Genomic DNA, 15,426 nt, shown 5'->3' on the forward strand with positions numbered 1-15,426 from the left:
CCACCGGCGTGGCGGTCCGAGCCCCCAAAGCGTCGGCCCGGCCCAGCGCCTGCGCGTGCCCGCCCCGCCCGCCGGCGCATGCGCACCTCCCGCTTCCTGCTGCGCTCCGCGGCCGGCCCCGCGCTGCTGAGGTGGGCTGCGGCTGTGGCTGTGGCTGTTCGTAGCGACTGTGTGTGAAGCCGGCCGCTTCTCCCTTCCTCCCGGCCCGGCCGGGGGCTCAGCGCGGAGCAGGGTGAGGGGCCGCGATGTGGGGCCGTTTTGTTTCGCTGTAAGCGTTTGTTTGGTTTGGCTGTGATTGGGGAAGCTGGGAGCTCAGTGCGCGCCCTGGGAACGCACGCTGTAGGAGGATGGCTTACATAACGCTGCTTAGGTGCTTTGCCTTTCCCGCTCTGCCCGATGCCCTAGTTTGGCACCACTGAGTTCAGGCTTTGGGTTGTGTTATGCTTTTGCTGTCGTATTGTTTTCCTTTTGCCTTTTGGGATTGTTTTGCAGAAGATGGCCGACTTTTATTTCATGATTATTTTGGTTTTTTCTAAGATTTTTTTTTCCTTCTGCTTTGTATTAAACGTCTCCGTTTGCCTAAACGTAGCTCGCTAAGGTTGTGTTGCCCTCGGTGTTTGCTTACCCCAGCGGTGTGCTTTGGAGATGCCTTGCACCTGCCCAAGTTCATTGTTGGAGCAGGATCTCAGCTGCTTGACCTGTAGTGCTCTGCCATCTGGGAGACCCGCAGCCTTGCAGCAGCTGCTTGTATCCTGGCTGCTTCCAGGGAGGCTGCCTGGCTTTCAGAGGGCTTATCTGTCCCTTAAAGCAAAGCTGGTGGGTCTGGGGATCCAGATCAGCCATCCCAAATTCTGTCATTCTTCCTGACTCCCTCAAATTTGTGTTGGATGGCAAATCCCATTAATATCAGTTCCACTTCCACACCTCTTGTTCTTTCAGTTGCAGTTAAATAATCTGAGCCTTCTCAGAATTTCAACTGCAAAACTGTGTGAGGCTACAGGATAACATCTACTGTTGGATTTTAGTGGATTGGTGAGCTGGTCGCTCATCCTGTGATTCTTAGTGATGTGTTCTAAACCAGCACCAATGAATCTTACTTTAGAAAATGTATGTTTCAGACTTCCTTAATGTGGTTGTGCTGCTGTTTGTACTTGTCGCTGCTGGAGCTCAGCTGTGCTCTGCATCTGTGTTTAGTGGAGCACAGGCCTCGTGCTGTGCTATGTCTGTGGAATCCATGCTTTGTATATCAGGACATGCGTGTGTGCTTCAGAAGACAGGATCAGCCTGTCATTTCTGGAAGTTACTGATTCCCCACCAGTCCTTGTGATGGGGATTCTTTTTCATCTTGTCTGTGGAAGTTGTTGAGCAGGTGGCTGGATTCATGTCTAAGCTTTAGGAATGGGCTCAAGGTCTCAATTACAGCAGAGAGAGAGCTGTGATTATGTGAGAGGAGACAATGTGATGACTCTTAGCTCTTTAGTGTTTGTTTTGTTTTGTTTTTGTAAGCAGGGACTTCGATATATTTATCTTGGCTAAGAGTTTGTCCCTTAAGTTGCCTGTAGGTTCTCCTTTTACTATTAACAAGTCAGATCCCTGAAGTACTAATGGATGTACACAGTTGTAAGTGCATGAGTAGTTCTGTTCTCATCTAGGACTTTGTAGTTAAACTATATATAAACAGGCTTCAACCATCATACCATAATCTATAGGTTCCATCTTCATATTTTCATTGTCATGGCTTGATAGTATTGTACTATATTTCATACTAATATTCCAATTTTTATTTCAGAGTCGCTACCGTCTATGATAAAACCAGAACTTGACCAGGGATGGAGCTGGCTCATAGTTTGTTGCTGAATGAGGAAGCATTAGCACAGATCACAGAGGCAAAGAGGCCAGTCTTTATCTTTGAGTGGTTAAGATTTTTGGATAAAGTGCTGGTAGCTGCTAACAAGGTAAATTGTTTTTTCCTAAAATACATGTATTGATTTTATGCTAGAGAAAGTCAGTAGATGACATCCAAGTCGTAACTGTGTGTAATTCTAGATTCTGCTTCTGTTTTAGTTTGTAAGTTCTAAGTGCTGACTTGTAGGTACTCACTTGGACTCTGTTATAAGCCACTTAGTTTTTCTGTTTTTCAGTGTTGTAAATGTTTAGAAGGCAAAACATGCCTTTTCGTTGTAGGGATTCTTGATTGTAAAGAGGATTAAAATATTCTCCACTGTTACTTGAGTATCTCACAGCTCTGTGAGACAAGCAATTTGTTGAATTATGTAGGAGTAGTGTGAGGTTTACTTCAATCTCTTGTAGTTGTTACTAGGTGTTAATGGAAACAAGCATAATTTCATCCATTTTTGGTCCGTTAACAGACAGATGTCAAGGAAAAACAGAAGAAGCTAGTAGAACAGCTAACAGGACTCATCAGCAGCTCCCCAGGGCCGCCAACACGAAAACTACTCGCGAAAAATCTTGCTGCTCTCTACAGCATTGGAGACACATTCACAGTTTTTCAGACACTTGACAAGTGTAATGACATCATCAAGAGCAAAGACGACACTGCAGCCTACCTGCCCACAAAACTGTACGTTTGGTGTTGGGAAAGAGGGAAGGTTTTAAAGCAGAGTGGTCCTGGATATTGCAGGATTATATTATTATCTGCCTGTGTATGTGTGTTGATAAATTTTGTAGAATTTATATTTTGCATGCTTAGTTGGAGTCTGGGTATGCTTGATCTAGAAGGAAAAAAGAGAATACATATGAGATTGCCAAGGGCAGGGTTTGAAGGTGACAAATACACGGTTGTCTGAAAGTTGGATGCTTTCCTCTAGGCAAATAATAATGTTTCTTTGCTTGTTTTTATGCCATGGAGAGGATAAGCAGTAGTTGAAATAATGCAGTGAAGAAATTCCACTAGTGCTATTACTGCTAGTTGGTCCCAGATATCCAGTTTACAATGGAACCTGCCAGGATTGTCAAGGGGGGGAGCATTGTTTGTTGCTGAGAAAACTGTAACCAAATGAAGTTTCGCCCTTACCCCCTCAGCAATCACTGCCTGTTTATATTCCCCTGTTGTAATGTAGCTTAAACTTTTCAAAGAGAGTCTGTATACTTGGATGTGTCTCTGCACGTATATGTGATCCTGTTTATCTTCATGGGTGGGAGCAGTCTTATTTGTAGGAATTGGTTAATGCCACAACACCCGCTGAAACCTCTTCAGTGCTCTCCCATGGTCTATATGGGAGTACATTTACAATCTTGACAGTGTCTAATGACCCCCTGTTCAGGCTAGGTTGCCTTCAGATGTTATCCTGATGGTGTGTAACAGTAACATCTGAAGTCACTTTTGGGGCTGATACTGTCCTCCTTTTACTGTTGCAACTGTGTGGGGAACTTGCTGTTGGTGTAGAAGAGTAGTGCCGGATGCATGCCCAGTTAAGCAGTGGGCTGTAATCACATTGTAACATGGTTTACCAAAAGAAATCATTTACCCCAGGATTTCAGGTTTACAAAAACCACCTTGTTTCTTTGTGTTGGAAAAGTGCTCTTTTCCAGGAGCTGCTTCTGTAGCTGTCCTGGAGCAATTTGCATGTCCTACTGCACTATACTGTTACTCAGAACTTAGTAATCAAAAATGGCAGGGAAAGAATCTGTTGATGTTTATAGTGTTCGTATACATGTTGCATTTCTGCAGTAGTTTGTGCATCTTAGGTTCTTAGCTTGAAAAAAAAAAAAGTCTTATTCAGGATATATGAGGATGTATCAAGGATCAGTGCTATTTCTTTACCAAGCACCTGTAGCTCAAGTGCACAAAATCCTAATCTTGCTGTGATGTGAGTGCATTATCTTCTGGAGCTTGCTCTGTAGATCATGGAATGATATAAATCCAAACACATCTGTATTCAAAGAAGCTAATAACTTCCTTGTTTCTCTTAATTAAGCAAATGCACTGTTAACAAATACGATTAGTGGGTAGTGCGGTTTTTATTCATCAGTGGTGACTAAAACATCCATTTCTACTTAAGTTTTTGTCTCTGATTAAATGATCTAGAAAATGAATGCGTCTATGAATGTCTCTTTTCTCAGGGCTGCTGTGGCATGTGTAGGAGCATTCTATGAAAAGATGGGCAGAATGTTGGGTAGTGCTTTTCCAGAAACAGTGAATAATCTTTTGAAATCTCTGAAAAGTGCAGAGGTGAGTTCTGGAGCATTTTACACATTTGATCTTGATTCCATTTAAAGTGAAACCCTCTCCTTCCAGAGAGGTTTGCTAAAATGCCTTCCATGCAGAAAAATGCAAATCACTCACCTCAAGTTAAACTGCGTGCATGTATTTGTTCTGCAGAGAGAGTATAGAGTTTTGTCATATGAATATTATTGTAGTTGCTTTATTGTGGCATCAGCAATTAAAATTGTAAAAGAGTTGTGGGAACCATTTGAAGTACTACGTTAGGTTTTCTCTTGGGTACCCTGAGTAAATGTTTTATAAAAAGGGAAGAAATACTTACGTTTTGTAACAAAAACGTTACACTGCTTGGGGGTAGGATACACTCTTAAGAAGAGCATCGCACTGAGAGAGTGAGTCATGGGCTGTCAGTGGGTCTGGCAGGGCTGAAATAGCCCAGTTTCTTTTGAAATACATGACAAGCTGGAAAGAGTGCTGATTGTATAGATCTTGGTTCCTCCTGCATATACATTTACTTTCTGTGAGTAATAAACATTTATAATCCAACTGCTGGATTTAAAGTGGGGTCTTCTGACAGTGCCGAGTGTAACAAATAGCTCTGTATTCTGCTCTAAGAGTGCTTGTCTTCAGCAATGCCCTTGTATGCAGTGTGAATTTATTTCTTCATTTTTTGGTGCCCTCCAGCTGTAAGTACCTGCCTGTGTGTGAGTATAGCAGGAAGCTTGACTACTTGGGCTTCACGTTGTCTCATACGTTATTTTTGCTGCTTCTGTTTAGTTTTTTGTTTCTTTAACCTGAGGCTGCAGCAGATGGGGATGGGCAGCAGCATCTTTTCCCATTTGTTGGACTGCTGGTACTCTGCCATCTACAACCAGCCAGATGGTGGTTGTATGTGACTTCAGTGAGCTGTTACCCGTTCTCACAAACATATGTGTACACGAAAATGATAATGCAGAAATGTGCACCTGTACTTGGATATAATGTTGTCTGCTTTTTTGCCTCTTTATGTGTGCAGTCTCAGGGCCGCAGTGAAATCCTGATGAGTTTACAGAAGGTCTTAAATGGCCTCGGGGGAGCAGCAGCTTCTTGTCACCGTGATATTTATAAGAACGCCCGGTCTCTGTTGACAGACAGGTCTATGGCTGTACGATGTGCAGTGGCCAAGGTGGGTGTGTTTCTCCTCAGTTCTAGGAATTCTTTGTGCTGTGACTGTGAAGTGCCTGCATTTAATCTTCCTTTTTTTTAATCTTCTGCTTTGTGTGTGCTGAGATACAGTAGATTGACTTCTTCACTTAATAAAAAAAAAGAGTAAATTAACCATGGGTCTCAGTGGGGGAGGTTTTAAGTAACAGAGTCTTTTTCTTGTGTTTTTCTTATACTTTTTTGTGTGCTAACCTGTTCCTCAATTCTTCTGACAGTTCATACTTTGATAAGTATGATGATGATAGGGAGAGCGGGGAAAAACTGAACCCTGAAGACAAGGGGCATGGTTTTAAACTTAGACAGGGGAGATTTAGGTTGGATGTTAGGAGGAAGTTTTTCACTCAGAATGTGGTGACACACTGGAACAGGTTGCCCAGAGAGGCTGTGGATGCCCCATCCCTGGAGGCATTCAAAGCAAGGCTGGATGTGGCTCTGGGCAGCCTGCTCTAGTGGTTGGCGACCCTGCCCATGGCAGGGGGGTTGAAACTACATGGTCTTTGAGGTCCTTTTCAACCCAGGCCATTCTGCGAGTCTATGATTGTATTCATATTAAAATGTTTTCTGAATAAACCTTACAATTACTTTGAAACCTAGAATATAAGAATAGACTCCACTGATTCTCAGGAAGTCTTATTGTTGTTGTCTTTTCTTTTTCCTCTTCAGTGTCTGCTGGAATTACAAAATGAAGCAGTGTTTATGTGGACAGCTGAGCTAGAGAATGTTGCAACACTGTGCTTTAAAGCTCTGGAAAACTCAAACTATGGTGTGCGAGTTGCAGTGTCAAAGCTTTTGGGAACTGTCATGGCTACAGCACTGATACCAAAACAAGCAACAGGTACAATCCTTCTGAATGATGTCCCCTAACAAGTTACATCTTCCCTATTGTGTTGCATGATAGGAAGTTTTGTTCCAGTGCATGAACACCTGTAGTTGATTCGTTGTTGTTTAAACTCTAGATTTGTTGTTTTATTTCAAGTTTATTCAAAGAAGGTAAAGCACTCAGATTCCCTCTTGTAGTCATGCAAAGGAAGAGGAAACTGTCAAAAATCATTTGGGAAAAATGATTTATTTTGTAAGCACAAAACAAAGCTGTTAACTGTAATGTTGGCTGGATCTGGGTGTCAAGACAACTCTGAATTGGTAGTTCTGATTTTGAGACAATTACTTGCATTGCTTGTAACATTAGAATTAAATGGTTGCTTTTCTCTTGGCAAAAGTGATGCGACAGAATGTGAAGAGGGCTACACTTGAGGAGGTCTTGGAACTCATGGCCACTGGATTTCTGCGAGGAGGGTCTGGTTTCCTAAAGAGCGGCGGAGAGATGCTTAAAGTAGGAGGGTCTGTCAATAGGGAAGTGAGAGTTGGTGTTACTCAGGTTTGTGTAGTATTTTTTCCCCCCCTCAAATTAAGTAACATTTATACATTAACTGTAACCCTTTCAGGAGAAAGATCAGGAGTATATGTTTTCATTTGTTTATGATAACTTGCATGGCTAATTTAACTCGCCTTTTTGGTGAAATGTGTGTGTGGTGTCATTCACCTAAGTTATATTTTATTACTGGTGTACTGCAGATAAAATATGTGCTATGAAAGGCTTATTTGATCGTTGTGTTTTGGGTGGGACTAAAAACAATTTGAGAAGTTAGTATCCTAACATGTTTCTGCCCTTTTGTATGCTGGCTCTCTCTGGTTGCTGAGTAGTTTACAACCCTAGCTTATTAAACGGTGTTTCTTCTTTCCATATGTCTTTCTTGAATAGATGAAATCACATGAATATGGAAGCACTGTTTGTTTAATAGAGAAAGATAGCAGCAGCATGTCTTCAAATTCAGGCCTTCCCACTCTGACATATTTCTGCTGCAGAAACTTGTCAGGTTTTTTTTTTTTTAATCTAAGGATATTTTGTGGAATAAATCCTTTTTTATGTTTCCTTTTTTTTTTTCTCTCAGTCTTTTTCAGTAGCATCTGGTAAAATGTGTGGCCTTCAACACGAACTAGAACATGTTCATGTTGTTGCTGTTATTTATGTGATTATCGTAGGCTTTTTAGAATTATTTTTTTAGTAAGAAGAGATGCAGCTAGAACAGTGGGGAGGACTTACCTGTCTTCAGAAGAGTATTTTGCACTTCATACTGAATGTAACAGTAATAAAGGGCTACCCTTGGTGTTGGAAATGGTTCAGCACGAGCAAATACTGGCTACATTCATCTGTATCGCCTTATCAAGGTTGCATATAACTAACTGTTATCACTGCCGTCATGCATTATGTGTGGGTACCATAGTATTACTGCAGTCGTTACTCTTGATGACTCAATAGTCTTTTCTTACTGTTTTAATTGGATCTATGTATAACTTCTGAATTTGCAGGCCTATGTTGTCTTTGTTACAACATTAGGAGGTCAGTGGTTGGAGCGCAACTTTGCAACGTTTTTGTCACATGTGCTTGATCTGGTCTCCCATCCTCGTGCTACTCAGACCCACGTGGAAGCTGTGTACTCTCGAAGATGCGTGTCCTTCATCCTCAGAGCAACTGTGGGCAGCTTACTGGGGGAGAAAGCACAGATTGCAGCTGCCAAAGATATATGTCAAGCCATTGGTAAACAAATGAAGGCAGTGGGTGAGAAACATATTTCCTTGTCTGAGAACTGTTGAAAGTTAGTGCTGTTATGCTGGGTCGGCCTTTTTTCAGCTTCTTGTGAGAAGATATTCTGTTGCTACAGTAAAAGATAATTCAACTGCTCTCTATTTGAAATGCAATATCCAAAATATGATTTCTACTTGAAAGATGATTGTGGAAAACTCACTTTTTATCCTCTGATGGATTTTGACATTGCATTTGCTTGGAATGCAAGGTAGGGGGAAAAAAGTGTGTTTTGGCAATCAGCCTCAGGATAGCTTCTACTGAAAGTTGCACAGTACAGCTGAAGGCCAGATAGCATCCTTATTCCTATCCTACCAGTATGCATTCTGAGGCCCAATTGAATTTTACTGGTGGCAAATAAAGATATAATCTGAAGACTGGAATTTAAGAAGATAAATGTGGCCTCTTGGATAAGTGAGAGGACTGACAAAACTGTTGCCATTTGTTTCTTAGAAAATAGTTAATTTGAGCTAGAGATTGGAAAAGGACGATGGAATTGTGCAGCAGTGCATTGATTATACAACTGAATGATTCTTTTCTTTCTTAATGTTTTTTTTAATGCCACCATCTAATTTCATTAATGTTTTAATATGTGGAAATGCAGTTGTCTTTGAAGCTTTTCCAGGTTTTTCTCATAACTGTTGTGGTTTTTTTTATGGGGAGGGTATGTCTGAGTTTAGTTGAAACTTCAGTATTTATTACAATCAGAACCCTTTTAGTTTTATGTAAAAATATCAGAAGTTCTACTTCTGAGATGGAGTGGTTACAGAAATTTTTCCTCCTGCCACCTGCTTCTCACAGCTAGAATAAATTCCATTATATTTTTGGATGATGGGATGAGCTGCCTCATGTATATATCTGAAGCATGTAAAAATGAATATATAATTGAAGAAATTCTGATTCTATGATAATTTGTATAATAGCATTTTTGCAATTTTATATATATGCACACACGTGCGTGTGTGTATATATGTATAAATTATTAGAAGGGTTTTTATTTGATAATGATTGTTTCCTGTCACATAAGAAAAGCAGTTTGTTGAATTTGTATTGCATTAGATATGTAATTTTAAGCTGATACTCAAGTTCATTTTCTTTGATAGTTGCAGCTTCCTTATCCATCAGGTATGGAATCTTATCCTTTGTCCTACTATTCCTGGGACGCCTACCTGTGCAACCTGGGCTAGGGAGCTGCTTTGGCAGAGGGGCTGGACTCGATGACCTCTAGAGGTCCCTTCCAACCCCTACAGTATTGTGATTCTGTGCTGTAGAACCTAGTCAAGATTATGTCCTTAGTTCCTTCATCTGTAGGTATGTGCATATACATAAATACAGTACATACATACGGCGTATATGTATACTTATTTTTGCTGTTACAATATTATCCCTATCTTTTAGTGCACTGTCATCTGCAGTAGCTTCTGGACATCTGTTTTATATGGTCTTTGGATGGTTATGTTTGGATAGTAGCTGTAAAATTTATTTTTCTTCGAACACATTTACTTTGAGCTCACACTATGAGCAGATTCGTGGTTTTATTTTAATATTTAGCAGTGATGCCAAAACTAAATTGTCCCTTTCTATTCTTTGTATGCTGTGTAATTCTTTGTATGTGGCTCATTCAAATGGTTCTTAGCAGGATACTTTTTTCTTTTCTGCAGAAGCAGTAGTGAATGATGCTAACAGTGAAAATAAATCAGGAGCTGCTGATGTGGCTGCAAGCCAGCACGTAATGGTGTGTGCTCTCCAAGAACTGGGCAGTCTGGTGCAGAGTCTGAATGCTACTGCATCTCCTCTTATTCAAGAACCTTCTATTGGTATGCAGATAAACTTACATTGATTGAGATGTTAGAGCAATGAATATGAAATATGATCACAGTCTGTTAATGTGTAAGAGAAATTTGATTAAACTGCATAATGTTACAAGCACTTTTTTTTTTTTTAAAGAGAAAGACAGTTATGAAATTCAGGTGCTTCAATTTGGGCATTTTTAACTTCCGTGTTGTCTGTTTAATATTGATTCCATTCTAATCTCTACTCACTAAGAAGCAAATCATAGTTTTTAAACTATAAACTCTTTTTTTTGTAGGTCTGTTGGAAACAGTAACGTCAGTTCTTCTTCATCCCAGCATGGCAGCTCGACTTGCTGCTGCGTGGTGCTTGCGGTGTGTGGCTGTGGCATTGCCTTTTCAGCTGACTCCATTTCTAGATAGATGTGCAGAAAGACTCAACAATCTGAAGACCTCCCCTGAAGCTGTTAGTGGCTACAGTTTTGCAATGGCTGCTTTATTAGGTGGTGTGCATCAATGTCCCTTAGGTATTCCTCATGCCAAAGGAAAGGTGAGATAATGAGTTTTGTTTGTGAATAAACTAAAAGATGTATTTTTTTAAGAAGTAATTGCATTAGAAATATGTGACACAGTAACAGATTAAAAGGATTATTGAAATTGAAGTTGTGCCTAGCACGAGCACTGATTGGAGCCATTGTTTGTATATGTCACTCTGAAAGTAATGCCTCCCATTTACTTCTGTATTTGTTGTTTTCTACAGAGGGCATAGTAATGCTATTTGATAGAGAAAATTCTCAGCTACAAAACACTCTCTCTCACCATAGAGACCATCATTAGTTCTGCATTTTGGCCAGCAGGGATCAAGAGACTGCATTCTGTACTTGTAGAAATCTGCACCAGCAGGGGGGACCCACTGTCACTGCTGCTGGGGTGCACTGCCCACCACCTCTCTGTGCTCACATCAACTGTTTGATCTCCATGAGTGTTCAGCGAGTGTCAGTGAATGTCAGTGGGTACTATTTTTTCCACGTGGAAGAATTCAATTCCACCCCTTTTGTTTATTAGCAGTCCAGTGTCAGATGCCGTTTTGTTGGACTGCTCTTCTGCTGCCATGTGTTACATGATAACAGGATGCAATGAAATATTGGGAAGGTTCGATCTCTACTGCCATACCATCAAATTCCCCCTCTGATGTTGTCAGCCAAAATAATAAAATAAGAGGCGTTACTTTTGGAACAGCCCTCATAGCACTTTAGTTGCAATGTTTACCAGCTTTTTGTTATATTTTCATGTGCATAAGGCTGATTGTCTGCATGAAATGTGATCTATTCTTTATAGAAGATCAGTTTAAATATTTATGTTTACATAGAATCAGCAAAGAGGATTCTGAGTAGCGCAGTAATTTATATTTCTCAAAATCCATTTTTTGTTTGCTGCAGATGGTGGTTAGTATTGCTGAGGATCTGTTACGAACTGCTGCACAAAACAGCAGGCTTTCCTTGCAACGGACTCAAGCTGGGTGGCTTTTACTTGGAGCACTTATGACTTTAGGTTGGTTAAAAACAAAAACAACAGTTGTTCTATTTGATTTTAATGTTTGTCCAACATTTTTTTTATCTGCTGTAGCAAATAGTCTTTACTGATCCATCAGTACAGTAGTAATACCACAGGAGACAAAGTTCATTTATTTCAGCTGTGATATTAATGCTAGGGAAAACTTCAGAGTAAACGAAGGATAGTAGGTGTTCCTTAAATAAACCAACAAAATTAAAAGGAACAAAAATCAAACAAAAAAAGCAGTTTTTTAAAAACCTAGCATTTTGTCATCCTATGAAAATGGGAAATTCTGCGATGCAAGTTGTTTTATTTGCACTTTATTTCTTGTCCAAGTGTGTCCCTAGATAAGCAACAATACTGATTAGGAATGATGGGAATTATGATGATCTAAAAGCTATTCAGTTGACTTTAAAACAACAGCAAAACAAAAGCAACAACAAGAAAAACATAATCAGACTTCTGTTTGTGGAGGTGAGGCAGTGGCACAGGCACAGAGAAGCTGTGGATGCCCCTTTCCTGGAGTTACTCAAGGCCATGCTGGATGGGGCCCTAGGCAGTCTGATCTAGTGGGTGGCAGCCCTGCCTTTGGCACTGGGGTTGAAACTGGTTGGGCTTTATGGTATCTCCCACCCCAAACCATTTTATGACTCAGTGTGTGATTGTTCATATATGCCATCACAGAAATATCAGAGGCACTATTTTGAGTACTCTTGAATTTTGCATCAATTACCTTTTTATAATTCTGACAAATATAATAACATTTTTAATACGTTCCTCAGCATTCTGATCTGTCAGCAAACACCATTTGTGTTTTCTATTCCCTAAATTATCTCATTTTTGACAAAATTTTTCTGACAATGTACTGCTATTTTGATTGTCCTCCTCCAATGCGTTTTTAATGCATTTTCATTGTTTTTTTTTTTTTATCTAAAGCTTTTTCAGAAGCTTTCTGTAAACCTGACGGTAGAACTAGTTTCATAGTCAGTATCTATTGTTTATTCTTCTGTCATATGAAGAAGCTAAGATGGAAGTTGGAATAAAAATACAAGCATCAGGTCTTACATAATTCAGTGTATGGAATTGGCTATTCCCTAGTTTTGGTACTAATATCAGCCAACGTTTAATTGTGATTTACTTGCAACTCTTTCAACATACAAATGAGAACAATGGAGAATAAGGGAAGTTTAAGTAGGGGAAGAAATAGGTTAAAAAAAAAGGGGAAACAGTAGTAAAAAGAGCAAAAAACATCTTCATGGCGGATTTTTCATACTTTGTATAATAAATACTTTTATTAAACTCTCATTTTATTTCTTTAGGTCCTTCTGTTGTTCGGTATCACCTACCTAAGATGCTGCTGCTATGGAGAAATGTGTTCCCACGATCTCTGAAGGAGTTAGAGGCAGAAAAGGCAAGAGGAGATTCTTTTACCTGGCAAGTAACACTGGAAGGCCGTGCTGGGGCTCTGTGTGGTAAGAATTTCAAATTTCAAAGTTATAACTGCACAGTAAAACAGAATCCCAAATATTGTAGAGGAGACTCTCATAATCTCCCTTCTTTCATTGAAAATAAACAAGGCCTGTCAGAGTTTCACCAGTGGCCTGTTTTAAGTATATGGTCTTATGAATGCATATAGTCTTACGTCACGTGGCCTTTGAAGAAATATTTTTAATTGCTGCTTTTTTTTATATTCTCTTATGAACTGTATGATGCTCACACAGTGTATTTGTTTTTCTGAGTAAAATTATAACTATTTTATTACCAGCTATGAGAAGTTTTGTTGCTCACTGTCCTGAGCTCCTTACTGAGGATGTAATCAGAAAGCTGATGACTCCTATAGAATGTGCCATGACAATGATGTCACAGTAAGTAAAGAGTTTTACAAAAAAATGCTATTCAATGACCTCTAGAGGCACAGCGTGAGATTAGGAAATGGTCATTTGATAACAAAGTTGTTACTACTGAGAAGAAGTTACTGTTCTAATCTGCTGGTGTTTTTGTTCTTTGTTCACGTTTTTCCTGGAGCCAAAGCAACTGATTTGTTTTAATTCATATTCTCATGTTTTAATGTAGTACTGTACTAGTGCTCCTTGTTCATACTGAGGAAAAAGACACTTTTTATGAACATTAGTACTAGTTCTCAATGTATATCATTCCGTGGCATGTGCTGAAAGGCATACTGGAATAACTTCTGTTAACTGTGTTTTGAATTTTCAGTGAGTTTTTTGACTTCGTGGTTTACTTGTCCTTGAGCAAGAGATGAGAAAGCTCCAATACTGGTATACTAACGGATGTTAATCAGTTAATGATCCATTTACACAACATATTAGTGAAAAACTTCCAGCAGTTCACAGCATAGAAGAATAAAATACAGTTTTGAGTCTTATTCTATGCTTTTGTTTAAGTAGCAGATTAAATAAATTAAAAAATAAAATCTTAGTATAATTACTTCAAAAACTATCTTAAGTTGTTTGAGTAGTGCTGTTCACAGTTTATCACTGAATGCTCTTTCTTGTTTTGAGTAGTGACAGCTCATGTGAATAGAAATCTGAAATATTCTTTTCAGTAGCTGCAATGGTTCTAGCTGTCTCATTTTGCTTCTCTTGATCTTGTAGCATTCCCTCAGTAATTAAATCCCATGGAGCTCATTTGAAAGCCAGTGCAGCCATGGTCCGTTTAAGACTTTACGATATATTGGCCTTATTACCTCCAAAGACATATGAAGGTATGGAGTTTTTTTATTTGTTTTTGACAATTATTACTAAAGTAAAAATTGCACTTTATATGTCTTTTTACATGTCTTTTTACTTCTCTTGATGTCTTTTTGGTGCTTGCTTTTGATGCAGATACCAAGTGTGCAAAATAGGGAACTGTGTATCTGCAAGAGTCTTGCATTGTTCCTTATTTTCTGTATGTCATCTTGTCAGTTTAAATAGGACGTGTGGATATTGCAGTGTATTAGAGTAACACTGAGTATATAAGTTATGGTTCTGTTTGTAGGATTTAGAGGTATGGAGATTGTGGTCTCCATGTTTTATGGTGTTTCACATCATTACTTAAAATACAGAGACCTGGGTTCTCACTGTCAGCGGTAGTGTTGTCAGATTTACTTCTGTCTGTTCACTACTTGTGAAATTAAGATAATGGCACGTGCTTTGATTTGTAACTTCTTATCTGTAGCTGAAATGTTTTGGTTAAGAAGTAACAATGATTCTTTTTCATGTCCTGTGTCTTAGGATCATTCAATGCGCTCCTTCGGGAGTTGGTAGCAGAATTCACTTTGACGGACAACTCTGCTAATACGACCACATCACTCCTGAGGTCTCTTTGTCATTATGATGACAGTGTTCTTCTTGGCTCTTGGCTGCAGGAGACGGATCATAAGTCAATTGAAGACCAGGTAATAAGGAAACAGGAGAGTAATAAATTATCTGCTCTGTCTCTTTGGGTTATGAAGTTTTGCTCCTTGTTTCTGGGCATGCTTCGGAGGTTTGCTGAGTTTATCTTTCCATGTACAGTGCAATGTCTTGATAAAAGTGCCTAAGGTTGACTTTGGTTAATCTATTAACATAGTTTATTTAAAGAAACAACTGAAAAAAAAAATTAGTGTAGCAATCATTCTCATACATTTTTTGAAATTCCACTTAAATTGTTATATAAAGAAACTGCTGCCAAAATATCAGCATTGCAAGTGGTGTTTAGAACAAACAAGATTCAGTTTTCTAAAGGTGCAGTATGAAATCATATATTTAATTTGGGTTAACACAGTTATATTGACATTATAAGGAATTTGCTTTGCTTCTAGATAAAGCAAGTCTTTGAAACATAGCATTAAAAAAAAAAAAAGGCTTAAAAAAACCCAAAAGGCGGGATCTGTTATGGGGCTCTCATGATTAAATTTTCAGATCAGCTCCTATACATTAATACAATTTTTTGCATATGCTCTTTGTAGAAAAATGAAGCTTTGGGAACAATTCATTGATTTGTTTGTTGTGTTCTCTAGACAAATAACTGTTCTGGGCAGTGGCTGAACTTTACCATCATAAGCTTTTCAG

General features: G+C 39.2%; 1 protein-coding gene across 2 annotated transcripts in view; it reads left to right on the plus strand.

Moving 5' to 3' along the window:
- Positions 1-89: 89 nt before the first annotated feature.
- The window catches only part of HEATR5B (HEAT repeat containing 5B), a 54,751-nt gene continuing 39,414 nt past the window's right edge, over positions 90-15,426 (plus strand). The window contains exons 1-15 of one of the 2 annotated variants that reach the window (XM_065729278.1): positions 90-131; positions 1,790-1,955; positions 2,370-2,581; positions 4,084-4,192; positions 5,199-5,348; positions 6,050-6,221; positions 6,604-6,761; positions 7,754-8,003; positions 9,689-9,844; positions 10,117-10,367; positions 11,257-11,368; positions 12,691-12,843; positions 13,137-13,236; positions 13,987-14,096; positions 14,608-14,771. In XM_065729278.1, the coding sequence (XP_065585350.1) occupies positions 1,830-1,955; positions 2,370-2,581; positions 4,084-4,192; positions 5,199-5,348; positions 6,050-6,221; positions 6,604-6,761; positions 7,754-8,003; positions 9,689-9,844; positions 10,117-10,367; positions 11,257-11,368; positions 12,691-12,843; positions 13,137-13,236; positions 13,987-14,096; positions 14,608-14,771 (2,223 nt within the window). In that variant the 5' untranslated portion in view covers positions 90-131; positions 1,790-1,829. Of the gene's footprint in view, positions 132-242; positions 269-1,789; positions 1,956-2,369; positions 2,582-4,083; positions 4,193-5,198; positions 5,349-6,049; positions 6,222-6,603; positions 6,762-7,753; positions 8,004-9,688; positions 9,845-10,116; positions 10,368-11,256; positions 11,369-12,690; positions 12,844-13,136; positions 13,237-13,986; positions 14,097-14,607; positions 14,772-15,426 lie in introns of those variants that run through there. The other variant, XM_065729288.1, reaches the window with a different exon arrangement.

Source organism: Cyrtonyx montezumae, unplaced genomic scaffold (assembly GCF_038088225.1).
Source record: "Cyrtonyx montezumae isolate F1298 unplaced genomic scaffold, pur_monq_1.0 scaffold_0, whole genome shotgun sequence".
Taxonomy (NCBI): domain Eukaryota; kingdom Metazoa; phylum Chordata; class Aves; order Galliformes; family Odontophoridae; genus Cyrtonyx; species Cyrtonyx montezumae.